At 43.5% G+C, this 17845-nt stretch overlaps 1 protein-coding gene across 1 annotated transcript in view; it reads left to right on the forward strand.

Moving 5' to 3' along the window:
- Nucleotides 1-17633, forward strand: part of LOC133396243 (MAM and LDL-receptor class A domain-containing protein 1-like) — a 29557-nt gene extending 11924 nt beyond the window's left edge. The window contains 19 exon segments of the mRNA XM_061665824.1: nt 925-1172; nt 1776-1831; nt 1833-1947; nt 1949-2078; nt 3054-3299; nt 3428-3585; nt 5085-5265; nt 7006-7134; nt 7217-7378; nt 8006-8163; nt 9206-9407; nt 9913-10191; nt 10260-10385; nt 12811-12877; nt 14382-14476; nt 14545-14641; nt 14736-14796; nt 15725-15805; nt 15890-17633. Coding sequence (XP_061521808.1) covers nt 925-1172; nt 1776-1831; nt 1833-1947; nt 1949-2078; nt 3054-3299; nt 3428-3585; nt 5085-5265; nt 7006-7134; nt 7217-7378; nt 8006-8163; nt 9206-9407; nt 9913-10191; nt 10260-10385; nt 12811-12877; nt 14382-14476; nt 14545-14641; nt 14736-14796; nt 15725-15805; nt 15890-15997 — 2699 coding nt within the window. The 3' untranslated portion in view covers nt 15998-17633.
- The last annotated feature ends 212 nt before the right edge of the window (nt 17634-17845 follow it).

Consider the following 17845-nt stretch of genomic DNA (forward strand, 5'->3'; position numbering starts at 1 on the left):
CAAAGAGAGGAAACAGGAGAGAAACAAAGGAAAGAGTGTGAACATTTGAGAGGCTGTTGGCAATGATCGCTCCATTTTTGGACTGCACTCGTGCATTTTGGCAACAGAGACGCTCCACGCTTCGCTTTGTAGCCACGGGCACATATGAAATCAGAAACAGAGTTAAGTATTACAGTAAAACACATTATACTGTGGTGCGATGAGATACGAGTGAGCCGACTTACGGGCTAACGACCAGCCTCAGTGTCGCGGTGTTATAACCCCGAAAGCAACTGATATTTGAACACAAACAATGAAGCAACACAAATAGTCAGATAACAATACTCACAGGCATCTATTCTTTATCCTCTGCAAAGAACAAGTATTATTACTGCAGCTTAATGTGGAGCTAAGACCGGTGCCATGTACAGTATGTCTGTATGTTTGTATTATACTGCCACCAGGTGGCCAAGGCACACACACCACGTAGAGCAATTCAATGTCCATTGAATTTAAGCAAAAAAATGTGGCGAAAACGTTTCGATTTCTTCACATTCCATGTAATTATGTCATTATTGTGTGTCATTCCGAAAGTGCAATATTATAGAGTGCTACCGCTCACTAAAAACTCATCCAAAACATTTTTGTTGTATTTTATTTTCTTTTTTTGGGGGGGCTAGAACAGATGGCATGGCAATGGGGAAAGATGATTTGAGAAACGATTATTTTGAGTTAGGTGCGTGTTTGCACCTGTGATTCAAATTTGGAATTGCAGCAAAAACTAATTTCCAATGGTCGGCCACTCATGAAAACTAGTTGCAGAACCCCGCACACTGCGGGACAGTTCAGTCAGTTTCAGCCACATCGCTCGGTGTACAGCGGGCCTAGAATGGTCTTGGGAAAGATTAAAGTTTCTTTTATTGTCTCACGGTTGCTGTTTTCCAGAGGGATTTAGCGGCCGCTGCAATTTCGAGTTTGACCTGTGCTCCTGGCGCCAGTGTTCGGAGGATGATTTTGATTGGCAGATCAAAGCCGGCAGCACCCCGACTTTCGGCACGGGCCCCTCCGCAGACCACACCCTGACGGACCCCTCTGGGCACTACCTCTACCTGGAGAGCTCCTTCCCTCAGGCTCCCGGAAATGCCGCCCGCATTTCAGGGCCGTTGCTGAGCTACAGGAGCTCGCAGTGCAAGGTCAGCAGATTAAAAAAATAATAATCATAAAATATATCTATATTTCCAGTCGTTCTCTTTGAAATACATATTAGAAAAATGTATCACCTACACACACATTAGTCAGTATCAGTTGCATGTTTGTGTGTCATCGCAGCTGTCAGGCTGATGGCGGGTGCAATCTCTTGATCGACCGCCCATCTGTCATCTCCCGCTCTCGACCTGTCAGTCAATCCGTCAATCACGCCAGCGGCTAAATTAGTGGGCGGGGGCCCAGCGAGTCAGCCTGTCGAGGAGGACGGAGGCTGCTGTAATCGCGCCTCTCGTGGGAGAAACCAATCTCTCGGTGGAATAGAAATTCCATCCATCTTCAACCCTTAACCAGTCCTTTGATATGCTCTCGTTTGTTACTAACAGCACCAAAACCGCTGTAAATATTCAATATCATATACGTATATACATACCCTCTCCAACTGCACTTGATTACAATAAGTGCCTCGGCCGGTATTTGCACGAATACGGAATATCTGCAAATCATTTTGCGTTAATACTTCTCGTCTCAAAAAAGAAAACAAATCCCAAACACCTCCTCACTAATTGAGATAATTGTGACGTTTCCCTCAGATGCGTTTCTTTTTCCACATGTCCGGAGACGGCATCGGGACGCTGGGCGTGTTCCAGCAAGAGCCGAGGGCGTCTTCACCTCCTCCTCAACCTGACGGGCGACCAGGGCAACTACTGGCAGATGAGGGAGGTCGCGCTGAGCCACCCCGAGGACTTCCGAGTCACGTTCAGTGGGACGGGTGGGCCGAAATCCCAAGGGGGACATCTGCCTGGACGACATCACCTTTTCGCCAGGGTGCCTGCTCGCTTCCTCGGCCGCAATAGAGGATGACGCCACTCCTCCTTCTCCTCCTCCTCCTGAAGGTACACTTTGCAGAGGTCATTTCAAAAGCTCCACTTCCTAACCTTACCCCATTACCTCTTGACTTAATATATTCGCCCTAGACGGGTCCTGTAATCGCCTTTCTGCTACCTTCTTATAGGCACGTCCATTTGTCATAGTAGCACAAGGACATACTGTATGTTGCTATAAGGGTTTTCTCCAGATATGTTCAAACTGATGAATTTTGTTTTTTTGTTGTTGTCGCAAATATTCTCTCATTTTGTATTTGATGCCTGCAACACTTTCCCAAAAAGCTGGGAGAGGGGCTACAAAAGACTGGGAACGTTGAGGAATGCTAAAAAAAAACAAAACACCTGTTTGGAACATTCCACAGGTGAACAGGTTAATTGGAAACAGGTGAGTGTCATGATTGGGTATAGAAGGAGCATAACCGAAAGGCCGAAGGGCGAGGTTGACCACTTCGCGAACAATTGCATTCGCAAATAGTCCGACAGTTAAAGAACGATGTTTCTCAATGTAACATTGCAAGAAATTTCGAGATTTCAACATGACCGGTCCATAATATCATTCAAAATGTAAAATACGACAACAGGCTGTTGAGCAACTGAAGATGTACATCAAGCAAGAATGGGAAAGATGATCAGATTGAACGTGAAATATCTTCTTTTTGTAGTGTATTCAAATCAATATAGGTTTAAAAGCATTTGCAACTCATATGTATTCTGTTTTTATTAACATTTTACACAACGTCCAAACTTCGTTGGAATGGAGGTTTGTAATTTCATTTCAGTTTGTAATTTCATTTCAAAACACTCGTGTTCATTTTATTTCGGTAACGGAAATGTTTTTTTCCATTGTAGTTTTTCATTTGTTTGTTTTCGGTAACTATAATCAACTCGGTCGGGTCATCTTAGCACAAACAAAGAGGACAATCAGATTGTTTGTTAACTCAATCAAATTGTACTTTTGTACACTTTTGTGTGTGTGACTTCCAGGCCAGTGTCCTCCAGGCTCCCTGCCTTGCCGAAACGGCAGGTGCTTCTCGCCCGGCCAGCGCTGCGACTTCCGAGACGACTGCGGCGACGGCGCCGACGAGGAGCACTGCGGGACTTCCTGCTCCTTTGAGGACGGCCCCTGCGGCTGGAAAAACTCCCTGGCGGACAATTGTGACTGGTCGCTGGGAACTGGCTCGGTCCAGAGCATACGGCCCCCGTACGACCACACTTTGGAGGATGAAAGCGGTTTGTGCTTGGCCTTGGTGTTCAACCAGCTCTTCTTTGCCAAAGCCTTCTATTGTAGCCCTTTTTTGTTCCACTTCCCGTGTGCGAATATTAATTACTGATGACTTTCTTCTTCCTCCTCTTCCCAGGTCACTTCCTCTATCTCGAGGCGACCCCCGTGGGACTGAAGGGCGACAAGGCTCACATCAGTAGTTCGCTGTGGAAGGAGTCCAGCTCCATCTGCAAGCTCTCCTTCTGGTACTACATTTCCCACAAGGCATCAGGAACCATCCGCCTGCTCGTCAAGGTAAGAGCATGCGCGCCTCGTAACAAGGTGTGGAGGTCCTCCATGTTGGGTTACTATGGTTACGGATGAGTAACTATCAAGGTTTAATGGGTTTAAACGGAAGGGGTGCGTACAAACGGTGCATTCGGGCAACATGGGAATCTTCAAACTTTTTGTTCCATTTTCTATTACCCTCAATACTTCCTTCCTTCTTCCCTTCATTCCGTCGATCTTGTTCATCTTCCTGTGTTGCCCTTGTACCTTCTTCCTTACCCTAATTTGGTCGTTTCTCACGTCTTTCTTGAATGCACCCGCAATGATGATGATACGGTTCGCCGAGTACAGTGCCAATCAAAACTGAACGTCTTGATCGTTGTTGTGTGGCAAGCCATTCAACGTTTCTTCCGTGATGCACCCACGCACGCAACGACACTCAACATTCTCGCCATTTCGCATCCGCCATGCTGTCTAATATACGTGGTTCAAATTTGGTCGGAGTTGGCCTTTGAAGGGCCCTAAAATGGCCATTTTTAAGCAAAATTCATTTTTTTGTATTACCTCACGAGATTGTGTATTTTACTTGAGAGACATTCTGGATGTTTGCGTCATACAAGACGGCTTGTTTTTGTGCATACATGTACTATGTTGTGTTATTATCGGCCGCAGAGGTTTACAACGCAACAATGTTCACATGGTTTTCATTTCCATTATATGATTGTATGTTTGAGGGAAATATGAAGACAGATGTAATGAATAGAGGAGCAGCTTGTGGTTCATTGTGACAATGTTCGAGACGTTATCCTGCAAATGTAAAGCCACTTCCTCTTAGACTTATTTTGTGGCGGAGTTACAGTATTCCGGCCAAGAGGAAGGGATTTTTAATTAATGAAAGGCTGTATCCAGGTCCTTATAAGAGCTAAAGATTGGACTGCTTGCCCAATTGGTGTCAGAAGCGGGATTCCCTTTGGCGTATACGGGACTCATTGCGGCGAATGAAGCCACTATGGGGGCTAAATAAAGGTCATGATACTGCCATCAGCTGTTATGTTCTCGTGAGAGCGTATTTGCTTCGCTGTCAGAAGCGGCACTGTCTTTAGCGTCAAATCTACATGACCTGTGTTGACTCAGCAAAGAGACCGTAGCCACTGTATAATAACGCTCTTCTTTTCGTGTCCCCTGACCTGCGAGGTGACACCACGAAGACACTCGCCACGTGACGCACGGCCGGGTGTGATGGCGGCCCCCTCAAAGGGTCATATTGCTCGTTTGAACGCTGCATTAGTCACCATGTGGTGTCTGGCCGCCGCCATGGGAAAAGACTCGCCGAGGAATTACATACTTGGCATGTCTTTTAATATATTCCATATGCGGCATGAGAGAGGCAACAATAACTCAAGGAGTGCAGCGGGAGCCTTTGAATGACAAATAAGTTCATGAGAACCTTCACTGGTTAATTCCGCCACACTTATGTGTCCTTTCGACCCGTGCAGCGTGTCTACCTAACGATATTCTCAACACAGACGGAGAACGCCATGTGGGAGGCGTGGAACAAAACGGGCCACCAGGGGAACAAGTGGAAGCGGGCCGAGGTGCCGCTGAGAAGGCTGCGGAACTTCCGGTTGATATTCGAGGGCGTGCGTTGGCGCGACGTGAGCGGGGGCGCCGCCCTGGACGACCTGGAGTTCAAAGACTGCGCCCCGAGTGAGTGACGACAGCCCGTCGCGTGAATGATGAATTGTGTTTGCGGTTCAACTCGCGAGCATTACGTGCGGTGTCATTTCACAGTGGGATTAGTTCATGGCACTCAAGGGGAACTTGATGTTTTTCACGTTTAGGTTTGATTCTGCACCAGGCCGCTTGCAACCGGGCATGAACAATCTTCAACATGCTGCTTATATGACTTTTTTTGGGGGGGTCTTTACTTTACTTCCATCTTTTTGTTCCACATCCTGTGTTACTGATATGACTTTCTTTACTTCCTTACTTTCCTTTATTTGCTTTCTTTCCTCCTTCCTTGCACGCATCTTTGATTAAACGTCTTGTCTGTTAATCGTCTTTACTTTCTGTGCTCCTTTCTGTTTTCATTCTTTTCACTTTCTTATCCTGTGTGCTACTACCACCCTTACTTCCTTCTTTCCCCTTCCCTTCCATCCTCAACCCCTCCCTCCTCTGATGCTCACATATGCTGCCTGTTAAAACGTCGCCTTCCTCCCCGTTTTAAATGAGGCGCAGAGAGCGGAAAGATGCTCCGAGCTCCATCGACCGGCTTTTGTCGGCTTTTGTCCACCGCTCGCATCCTTCCGTGCGGAACGCAGGAAGGCTTTGTTTTAGTAATGATCAACAGATGTGTTTTACCTCCATTGCACAAAATTCATTCTTTGGGGGGGTAGATGGAGGTTCAAAAGCACCTTAGTGTCATGTGTGCATGGTGGTTTCTGTATTTTATAGTTTCTTCCAATAAGAAAGTACTTAACCACACAAACAAAAGCACAGGTGAATGTCAGAGTTTGCAGGGTTTTGTGGTGTTGCAGGCAAGAGGTCGTGCACCCAAATGCAGGGAAACAAGGCAATAGCGCAAGAGTCTCAAAAAAGGATTCATTTTTAAAACCAAAAAAAGGTAAACAAGGATTATGGAAGCCAATACTAAATTATCAAATTCCAAAAATCGAAATTGAAAGTAACACTACATTTAAGCCCACTACAACCAAAAACATAACATGCCCACAACCCGTGACACAGGAAACATGACTTGCAGCGATAATGCGCCAAAACAGACTGAAAGCAAATACAAACAAATTGACGAGACAGCGAGGAACACCTGGACTCGACACAAGTGGCTGGAGGGAGCTGATTGGTAGACACAAGGGACGAGGCTGACGAGAACAGGTGGAAACGAAAACAGAATGAGCAAGACGAGACGTGAACATGGAACAAAAGAAAATCAAACATAACATTATACAAAAGTAAATAATAATCAAAACAACAAAAACACAGATCATGACAGTGAACCTGTGAATTATTGTAAAACACTAGTACAAATAACATTTTAGTCAGCGATCAGTTGCAACATTATTTGCTCAAATAGTGGTCATCCTTTTTTATTTCACCTTTATTTAATCAGATAAACCCACTGAGATCAGGACCTCTTACACAAGGGTGACCTGGCCAAGAGGTCAGCAGCGCACGACAGTAGAGAGTCAACCTACATACAGTGTTTGAAGTTTAATGACGTTTTTCAAACAACAACAATAAACAATTTAGATTAAAAATACGGGCGTATTTTGTCGCTCTCAAGCCTGGAAATACCTATGGATGGAACATAAAACTCCAATTGGAATAAGTTCATAGACATGCGAATATATGGAGGGTTCATTGTACTCAACTTGATTTTCGCCAAAATACCAAATTTGTAACATTTGCCACCACGACACTTCCTACCAGGTGCTTCGGAGCCAATGAGCTGCCCCGCGGTCACAGACTACGTGTGCGACAGCAGCCACTGCATCGAGTCCCACCTGGTGTGCGACGGCAAGCCCGACTGCGTCAACCAATCGGACGAGTCCGAGTGTGGTGAGCGGTCGCGACGGAAGTTTCATTTGGCTCCTTCTAATTTGCAAGTGAGTCCATTTTATACTTTTACCCCAACTTGAAGGCGCCGTGGCCGACATGCCGGGAGCGTGTCACTTCGACATGGACGACGGCCAATGGGAGGAGGGGTGCCGGCTCGCTCAGGACACCGACGACGACTTTGATTGGAGGATCAATCGTAGCAGCGAAACAGCAGGAGCCGGACCGCCGTCTGACCACAGTCCAGGTTGGCGGGCCCTCGAGTGCGGCTCTAATTTCAGCGCTGAAGAAACTGTGCTATAAATACTGAGAAATATTTCCATTTTAAGCTTCTGCCAATGTGCAAACTAATTAAATACACGCAATCCCCCTGTCGACTGCCTTTGTGCGTGACTTCACGTCCACCCTCTGATTGGTCAGTTGAATTTATTGACTTAATGTGTCATTGATTGATGCTGTCACAGGATCAATAAAGTTCTCAGCATTAGAGAGGTCACAGAGAGGTGACACGTAAACAATCACACACACGAACTGTGAATACTTCGAGACTAGCATCCGTACAAATGGAGTTATTCGGCAGTCAGTCTTTGTAAGTTTTAAATGTGATATTCTAAAATGAAGAACATCAGTATCTTTAAAAATTGTGTCAAAAAGGTCTTCTGAACGACCAATCTTACCTGCAGCTACATCATCGACTTCATTAATTAATCTACCTACCGAGCTATCTCCCTAACTACCTTCCTACCAACCTTAATAACTTCTTTCATTTACCTACCTGCAGTGCTTATCTATCGACCTTAACATTTTAGAACAGATTGTTTAGATTCCGCTTTCCTAACTGTTATCCGTGCCGTGCTGCATTTCTCTCCCAAAGGCGGCGGGGGGAACTTCCTGTCCATCCACTCAGCCGCTCAGCGAGATGGTGACGTTGCCAGGGTGACCACCATTAGCGCCTTTCCAGCCAGCGTGGGCCTGTGTCACCTGCGCTTCTGGTTCTACATGCACGGCTCGGACAGAATGGGAACGCTGAAGGTGGCTACAGTTCCATAAATAATTCCGTTTTGCTGTCACTTTGGAGCGGAAGACTCCGTTTTTAAAAATCGACCCGTACCTGCAGGGAGGAATGAAAGACAGTGGCGGGAAGTCATTCATCAAAGCATCATCGTTTCCGTCTATTTAGGTCTTTTTTTAGGTGTTTTTGGGACTGATGTCAAATAAAAAGCAAACAAAAAAAATCCAGATTTTGAGTGACACTTCTAAGATAGTGTTAATTAATTAATTATTAATTAATGGCATTTCAATTGATTTCAATGGGGGACATTGATGTAAACTGAGTTACGAGCTTGGTCACGGAATGAATAAAACTCGCAAGTGATGATTCCGTTGTACTTAGTCGCCATAAAGCCCTTGTATGTGGGAAAGGAGAGCCACAGTTGCCAATGCACTTATTAGCCACCTTAAGAGCATCCATCCATCCATTTTCTGTACTGCTTTATCCTCACAAGGGTCGCGGGCGTGCTGGAGCCTATCCCAGTTATCTTTGGGCGAGAGGCGTGGTACACTCTGAACTGGTCGCCAGCCAATCGCAGGGCACATAGAAACTAACAACCATTCGCGCACAGATTCACACCTACGGGCAATTTAGAGTCTTCAATCAACCTCCCGTGCCTGTTTTTGGAATGTGGGAGGAAACCGGAGTGCCCGGAGGAAACCCACGCAGGCACGGGGAGAACATGCAAACTCCACACAGGCGGGGCCGGGGATTGAACCCCAGTCCTCAGAACTGTGAGGCAGACAGTCGTCCACCGTGCCGACTTTAAGAGCAGTAAAAACAACCCCCCCCCCCCCAAAAAAAAATCTGCTGTCAGCCACAGCTCACACCCAGACTCACCCCTATTTGCCGGTGTACCAGGCACCGCCTCTAAAAGGCCCATATCTAACACACAGACATGAAAATATGTACAGTATCTTCTACACCTTTTATGCTGTGTATGTAAGTAATTTTTGTATGTAATTTTTGGGGGAGAGTGGTTGTAGTTTTGGGTCAAAACATTGCATTAATTTTGCATTTCAGGTGTTCACGGTCGGACCGAGCGGCACCCCGCTGCTAATGTGGGCCGTGGTCGGAAACCAAGCTAAGGGGTGGACGTACGCCAGTGTCATCCTGTCCAACCCGAGGCCTTTTCGAGTGAGCTTCCAGGCGGAGGTGGGCGGAGACATGTGGACCGACGTGGCCCTGGATGACATCACGTACACAGCAGAGTGCGTTGTAGGAGGTGAAGGCTTTTCCTCTTGATTTGCTTTGCCGGTTTTCGGCCAACCGACCAACCATTCTCATTAAATTACTCGCGTATCTCAAAGACTTCCTGCCTGAATCTACCACCTATCTATTTCAATAATATTGCTCATTATCTGTCTTAATTAATCAATGGAAGGACCGACCGACGGCTTGACCTAGCTATCTACCAACCTACTGATCGCTCAATAATCTTTCTCATTGACAACCTTAATTAGACTACCGACCTACCTGTTTTCCTGCATGCATATCTCATTAACTTCCTTAGTTAATCCAGCTAAATGTCCCTATCTACCTACCTGTCCACCTACTGTACCTACCTAGAAACCTCACTAATTTCCTTAATTATTCTTCCTCCATACCTACTTTATTAACTTCCTAATTAATATACCTAAACCTAGCTAGCTAGCTACTGAGCTACCTTCTTTCCTTCTTAGCTACCTACCTACCAAGCCTAGCTTAACCCTCCCACACGTCTACTGCAGGACTGGTGACTCCGCAGCCTGCCACCTGCAGCTCGGACCACTTCCAGTGCGTCTACTCCTTCCAGTGCATCCCTGGGAGCTGGCAGTGCGACGGCGAGTTCGACTGCTTCGACCAGTCCGACGAAGAGCGTTGCCCCACGGCCATTCCGGGCACCCTCCCCCCGCAGGGCGGCTGCCCCGCGGCCCGCTACCGCTGTTCCGACGACGTCTGCGTCCCGGCTTTACTGCGCTGTGATGGCGTCCCCGACTGTCCCCTTGGCGAGGATGAGCACGGCTGCCGTAAGTGTCACTAATGAACATGAATCATCATTTCGATAAATTGTGACGCCATTTTTTGGTCTCTCCAGCCCTGCTGCAATGCGAGCTGGGAGAACTACTGTGCGACACTTTGTCCACTTGCGTTCCTCTTCAAAAGCGCTGCGACCGCTTTGACGATTGCCTGCCTTTCCTCTCGGATGAGTCCAGTTGTGACGGTAATGGAACGCACACCTTCCACAGATTGGGACATCCATTTATTTTCTATCGACTACTCCCCTCCAAAATATGTTTTTCCATTGCTTGTTCGACTTGGTCACCGAGCGAGTAAAGTGGGGAAAAAAAGGAGAGCAACAGTCGCCAATGCACTTTCAACAGTGAGACACACAAATACAAAATGAAACCACTTGAAAGGAGCATGGAGCAGACACTCACTCACACAAAGCCAACTTACTCCAAGCTCCTGATGTCATTCACTATGCTGTGCAACTTAAAAGCACATCGACACAAAAATTTACTACACTGTGTGTGCGTGTGTGTGTGTGTGTGTGTGTGTGTGCGCGCGCGCGTCTGTCACATGCCTTAATTGCACTTTATAAAACCAGTTAATTTCTTTACATTATCTCTATGTTTATCGTTTATTTTACTAACATACAATACAGAGGTATTTTCCTTTATTCAAAACGTAGCAAACAATTGTGCCGTTTTTTTTTTTTTTAGGGCTGAAACATATTAATGGCATTTCATTTGAACGGGGAAAATTGATTTGATATACTGTATGAATGAATTAAAGGCTTATGAAATCAAGAGTATTAAATCATTCTGAATTGGTTAATTAAGATAGTGGCCTGCAAAATGAAAAATAAATAAATAAATCGTTTAAAAGACTGGTATATTTATTTGAATAGAAGGGCTATAAGGGAAATTTGAATGTGAAATGTAAATATTTTCCTAAATATTTACTCTCTGTTCCTTTCCATTTGAATTTTGTGCTGACTCTGGAGACTATTTGCAAAAAACCATTCAAAAGTACATTTTCCTTAATATGTCCCCTTTAAAAATTTTTTAAAATGTCTTAAAGTAGCTTAATGCGTATTTTATTTTTTCTCTTGACATCTTTGAGTGAAACTTTGCCAAACAGAGCCTCGCACTGTATCTCTGCAAGGTGCTTGTTAGTGAGCGTATCTCGTGTTTGCTTGTCAAAATCTGGCAGCTTTCCGCCACATTTTCCCCTTTTCCAGTCTGACCTGCCGCTATGACATCTGAAATGGAAGTTTAAAATCAATATCCTCCCTTCTACAGACCAAAGTTCACATTAACTGCGTCACTACGTGCCAATTTGACCTTAAAAATAACTGTGGGTGCATTTGCATGATTGCGATAGCTACACCGGCATCTCAATTGTTGCCATGGCGATCCCGGATCACTTCATTAATATAATATCGTGGAACAGCCAGGACGCCTCTCGAGTTGTGTTATCCCTGGCGTCGGTTCTAAGTGTTCAGAGACTAAAACGATTTGACAACGTTTACGCTGGATCAATTCGGTCAGAATTTTACATTTAGCATTGGTTAGCTTAACTAGTACTATGTCTGGGCGATTCATTGATTTTATTGATAAATTTGAGTTAATTGGTCAAGATGTTTTTTAAAATAGATTTTTGTGCGGCTTCAGATAGCATACATGTAGCTGTGAACACAGAGAAGCTAGTTCACAAAAGCACAGTCAGTGTCGTCATACATGTCAACGTTTTAATTCTAACTAAGAAACAGACAGCATGAGCGGAGTCATTTTCACATTGTTGTCCGTATGACAAGGAGGAGCCCGGTGGAAGGTGATCATAGCGTCAATCGGGCTGAACATTTTCTTTTGTTTTTTTTAACAATGTCGGGATACTTGGCCAATAACGATGATTCTGACTGTATTTGTGATTAATGTAATGCTATTGAAACTGAAAAACAAGGAAAACATTTCTATGTGTCCCCACACTTCCAATTCCATGATAAAAATGAAAAAAAAACTTCAGTTTTAAAGCTTGTTGGGTATCAGGAGAAGTAAAGCCAATCCCAAAAGGAGAAAAGAATTAAACCTGTTTTGAATAACATAATTGTCATTTGCTTTTTTGAAAAGCTATGGGTGGAAAAGAAATTGCGATAAGCCATGTCACCCAGCCCCAACATACTTATTGGGCCTGCACAGGTTGCTGTTTCTCATTTAACACTCATGGATTTGCTGTCTATTATAAAGTCAGTTTTGCAATTTTCGTGGTCGCCCTGGGGTTTTAATAAAAAAACAAACAAAAACAAAGCATGTTCCTTACTGCTCTTTTAAACATGATGCAGGAGACCTGTTTTCCATAACTGATGTTTGCAATATGAGAGAAATTAATGGCTGAATGTGACTTTTTAATATACATGCTAATGCAACACGTACTTCTGTTTCCGTGGCAACGCCAACCTACATACCCACTGCTTATTATTATTGATGAGGTGAGGAGAAAAAATGTAATTTTAGTGAGATGGACTTGCCACATGGTAATAATATAAACATGTGAATTATTAATATTACCAGCTTGTCACTCTCACTTGAAAATGTCTTTTTTTTTTTTTTTTTTTTTTTTTTTTTTTGCTTTTTAACATGCAGACTGCCCTCCCGTGTACTGCCAGGGTCGAGGCTCATGCCACGTGGCAGAGCACGGACCTGTTTGCATGTAAGCTGCACACGTACACATTCACACACACACACACACACACACACACTCCACTATCTTGCATTGTGAGACGTCGGACATAAAAATTCTATCTGTCTCGCTCCGTGAAGCATGTTGGAACCTGTAAATTCTCCTGGCTCTCTTTCGCTGCCAGGGTGAGCATCTTCTTGCTTTTATTTATCACAATGGTGTCTCTACGGAATTATTGATGGCTCCTGCTGGTCAATATTTAAACAGGACGCATCCTTCTGGTTGGCTCTCTAAACATCTCTGACTTCTTTTATTTATTTATTTATTTATTTTGAGGGTGTGTGGGTGTGAGAGGTGGCTTCAACTCCATCTAAATAATTAAGGGGCTACATGGCTTAAAATGGTTTGGAAAAGACTGTTCTAAAGTATCCAAAATGCTTTGTTTTGGCTTTTTTTAAGTGTGCAAACGAGGTAGATAGGGTGCGACAACTCCGTGGGGATTAAAGGGAGCGCATGGGCTCAAAAGTTAGGGTAAGACTACTCTAAAAGTATGCAAACGGCTTTGTTTTTACTTTTTTTAAGGGAGTGTGAAGGGTACAGGGGGTGCGCCAACTTTGGCAGGGTAAAAGGGTGCATGGTTTAAAAAGTTAGGTAGAAAGTTTTTTTAGGGTCTGTGCGGAGGAGATGGGGCGTGACAACTCTGTCGGGATCTTGACGGGCTGCATTTTCTGACTGAGTTGACGCACCCTCTCTCCCCTGCACACACCCTCAGAAAAGGTTTTAGAGCAGTCTTTATCGATTAAGTTGGTACACCCCTGTCTACCCCATACACCTTTAAAAAACAGTGAAAACAAAGTATTTTGGATAGTTTTCGTGCAATATTTCCCCAAGGTTTTAAGCCACCCCCCCTCAACATCCCGAGACAATTGGCGCACCGCTTTTCTTCCCACGCATTCCATGAAAAAACCCCGCAAAAATTAAACCTTTTGGATACTTTTTAAGCCGTGCACCCCTTTTCAAAGCAGTGTGACTGCCAGGACAGCACAGGGCAGTTCTGTCCAAGGACGAAGGCCCGCCGCCATGACCACACACATGACGGACCCTTGATGATAACGACATCCCTGAGAGATGTGTGTTCCCCATTAGAAGCCAGCTGATAGTGAACAGATGTCGACTTGGCCGAGAATCTTTGGGAGAAGGGCCTTCTCGCTACACACACAAACACAAGAAAATCCTTCGCAGCTTGTCTCTGCTTCTGTCCAGCTTTGGAATTCCAACCACTACTGACTGTCAGGAACATGAGGAATTGCTTATATTGTCATATTTTAGCATAGCAACTGTTAGCAAGTTAGCATTCTACCTATCTCAGTGGACTTCAGCACTATAGCACCTGTCCATTGAGGCACGAGATGTTCCCGAATTCACATTACAGGTCCACGCTGGTTGTTAGCATGCTAGATGTTAGCATGTTAGATATTAGCATCGTAAGAATGTCCATTTTGTCAGGGTTCTTACAGCGTTTACATGTATGCAGGTGTTATCCGGGCTGGACCGGCAACCGTTGCCATGTAAGGACGAAGCCGCCGCTCTCCTCTCCGACGCCACCCGATCTCGGCGACACGGCGCTGGGTAACATCTGAACTTTTCCCACCACCACATCTACACAGACCAATTAATAGATAACAAATATCTCTCAGACGCGGTATATGCCGGCATTGCCCTCGGAATGCTGCTGCTGGTTGCCGGCGTGGCCGTCTGCGTCCTGGCTCTGTGCAGTAAACGATGCCATGCGACGTGAGTTGTATCGCCGATAACGGCACGCACGTTTTTGTTTTTTTTTGTCTGCTGATAATGATGGTGAGCTCATTTTTTGCTTCCTCCTCCGCAGGAAACGCAGCCCGACGGTCTACGGGATGATGGATCACCCCACCTTTGACTGGAAGTCAGAGGTGACGTCCGATCCATCATTAGACAATTCTTCTGAGGCATCATTACGTGTTCACATTCATACCAATTGCAATACAGTAATCCCTGACTATTTGTTATCCCTGCCAATGTTTACAGTACAACAGCCTTGATGGTTTAAACTGTACACATACCACAAAATATACGATCATTTCACACTCATTCTATATTACCCTTATAAATAAATGACTTAGAGATCATTTGATTTTGAAAAAAATTCACCACAATTGTGCATGTACATACACGTGGCAAAGATTTCTTCCGCTAACAACCCAGGCTAAGCTTAGCTCCTTAACTGCAGCTTTTATAGATAACAAAAAAAATCTTTCCATTTTTCTTTAGTTTTATTTACAATTGCATATTTTTAATGGAATTCTAAATTCATTTACATTCAATTTAGTTTATTTTTACATGCTAATCTTTTATATTTTTTTATGAATTCAATGCATTTTTAATTGATTATTTTTTATTTGTTTTACATTAATTATATTTTCTATCTATCTTGACTATTTTTTACATTTAATTTTGAATATAACTGACTATAGTTTTATATTAGATTTTTATTTGTTTTTATCGTCACCATTTTAAATCATTTGTTCTTTTTATTTTTTTATTATAATAATTGTTGTTTCTAATATGCCCTGTCTCATGTAGCTAAATAAGGTTGCCAAAATAATATCAATATGATGCAGCGCATTTCTACACAGAACTGATCATACCTTTTTTTTTTTTTTATGTATAGCTCTCTCATTGGATCTCATTAAATGTCCATAAATAGAAAAGGTGTACGATGACAACAATGATGGGCCATTACATTAGATTTAATTTGAGACATTTGATTTGAACGCTCCCCCATAAAGTCCTCATCAACACTTAAATCCTTTTTTTCTTTTTGTTCACGCATGATTTCAGTTTCGGCGCCGTGCAACCAGACGCAGGAACGACGCCGGGGGTCTCTCAATCAGCGTGTACCCTTGGAGGATGGAGGCGGAGGTGAGGCACCCCCCCCTTTTTTGGGGGGTAATTTTTTTCTAATTGGCAGATGTCAATAGACGCTTCGTTTTCCTCACACGGCAGAACTCGTCCCGGAGAGACGCCAGACTGTCCTTTGCCAATCTGGTGTACAATCATGATCATCATCATCATCATCTGCAGCCCGATGAATGCAGGAGCTCTGAGGCATAAGATAAAAAAGATGAACTGTATATATGCCATATGGACGCCTGCTGTGGATTGGTAGGTGAACATGCTGTAGCTTGACTTTTTTTCCTCTGGGAAAGTGAACAGATACGTACATGGAGTGATGTAACCAAAATTAGGTACAGTAAAGTATATCAACGTAGTCAGATCAGATATTTTTTCCTGGTCACTAGTTGCAAGGCAGAATTCCCAGGGCTCGATCATAGCTGCCCCATAGGCCAGTGAAAAATATTAATTTTCAGTCATTTTGAATTACGACAAGTAGAGGTTGATCGATATCAATTGTTGTTAGGCAGAATATTACAGAATGCAATCACAGGCTAATGAAAACCTTGCGATACTACGCTGTCAATTCAGTTCAGCCAGTGTTTATTTGCTAATTGTTACGTTGTTATAATAATGTAGCACATGCTTTCCACACGAGCAGATGGGCTTTCAACAGTCTGTCATTCTATTTGTATTTGTATTAAATTTACATCGTTTACTTTGTTTTGATTCAGATTTTCTAGCATGATAGCATTTTCTCTATTCTCATTTGAAATACTACCCAGCTACTTAGCAGGATGTCAAATCCTTATCAATGCACCTTTGCACTTTCTCTCCTCTGGTTGATATTTTTCTATATGTTAGTATACAGACTGTTAGCCTGTTGGCTTTTTATTTTTAAAACTCCCCACATACAAGATATAAAATACTTATATACAATACAATGTGTATAAGAGAGTTCTGACCTCAGGTTGCTATCTAGCTTTACGTTAGCATGCCAACTTTTAGCACGTTAGCATATGATCAATCTTCTTCTAAAATACCACCTACTACAGTGCATGATTTAAAACCCTCATCAATCTGTGTTAGCACCTTTGCAGCCAGATTGCTATCTTGCTACATGTTAGCATACCAACAGTTAGCATGTTAGCATTATCAATTCTCATTTGAAATAGTAGTGCACTACAGGGTATGATGTAAAATCCATACAATGTGATAATTTCTGACCCGTTGTTGTCTTGCTATATGTTAGCACGACGAGTGTTAGCATCCTCCCTATCTCAATGGTCCTAGGCCATATAGCCCCATTGAGGCACAAGATGTTCCTGAATGAACATTATTGGTCCACACTGGTTGTTAGCTTGCTGTATGTTAGCATGCTAGCTGTTAGCGTTGTTCGAATTTCATTTTTAAAAAATTTTTTTTAGGGCCAAAGTTAAAATAGTTACACAGATAAACTAACAATCTGTAACAAATGCAGGGTGATAGGTTAGCAACAAGTGGACAAAAATTCCCATTCCCCCAAAAAAGACAAACTCAGCTCAGTGCTCGTTTGCATCAACCCACTGACATTCGAACCGACGGCCTGTGCTCAAAACAAAAGCACTTTATGCACCTTTATGCCAAGCTTGCACACACACGGGTAGAGATTATGAGGCCATTATTGTTTTTGGTTTGTTTTTGTGCGTCTCTGGTAGCTTCGGTATTCACGCCATTGAATGGCATGTAGAGCGAGCACAAGGTCTTTGTGGATGTTGTTTTTGTGTTGTTGGTGGGCTCAGCTCACTCCCATGGGGGAAGGTTTATGTCCCTTGTCCAACCAATTAGACCAAATATAATACCTTTCTCAACTGTCTCCTGGAAGATTTACTTTGCAAGTTATCGCTACAATAAATGAGTAACTCACTTTATTTAGTTGAAAACTTAAAGATGTATTTTTGGTTTACTATTTGTTATTATTTGTTTGGTTTTTCACTTTACATTTTATCTTTACCTTTTAATTTTATTAAACAAGGTAAATTCTTGGTTTGGACCATTTGAAATATAACACCTTTATCCGGACATATC

The sequence above is a fragment of the Phycodurus eques genome, chromosome 21 (genome assembly GCF_024500275.1).
Source record: "Phycodurus eques isolate BA_2022a chromosome 21, UOR_Pequ_1.1, whole genome shotgun sequence".
NCBI classification, from domain to species: domain Eukaryota; kingdom Metazoa; phylum Chordata; class Actinopteri; order Syngnathiformes; family Syngnathidae; genus Phycodurus; species Phycodurus eques.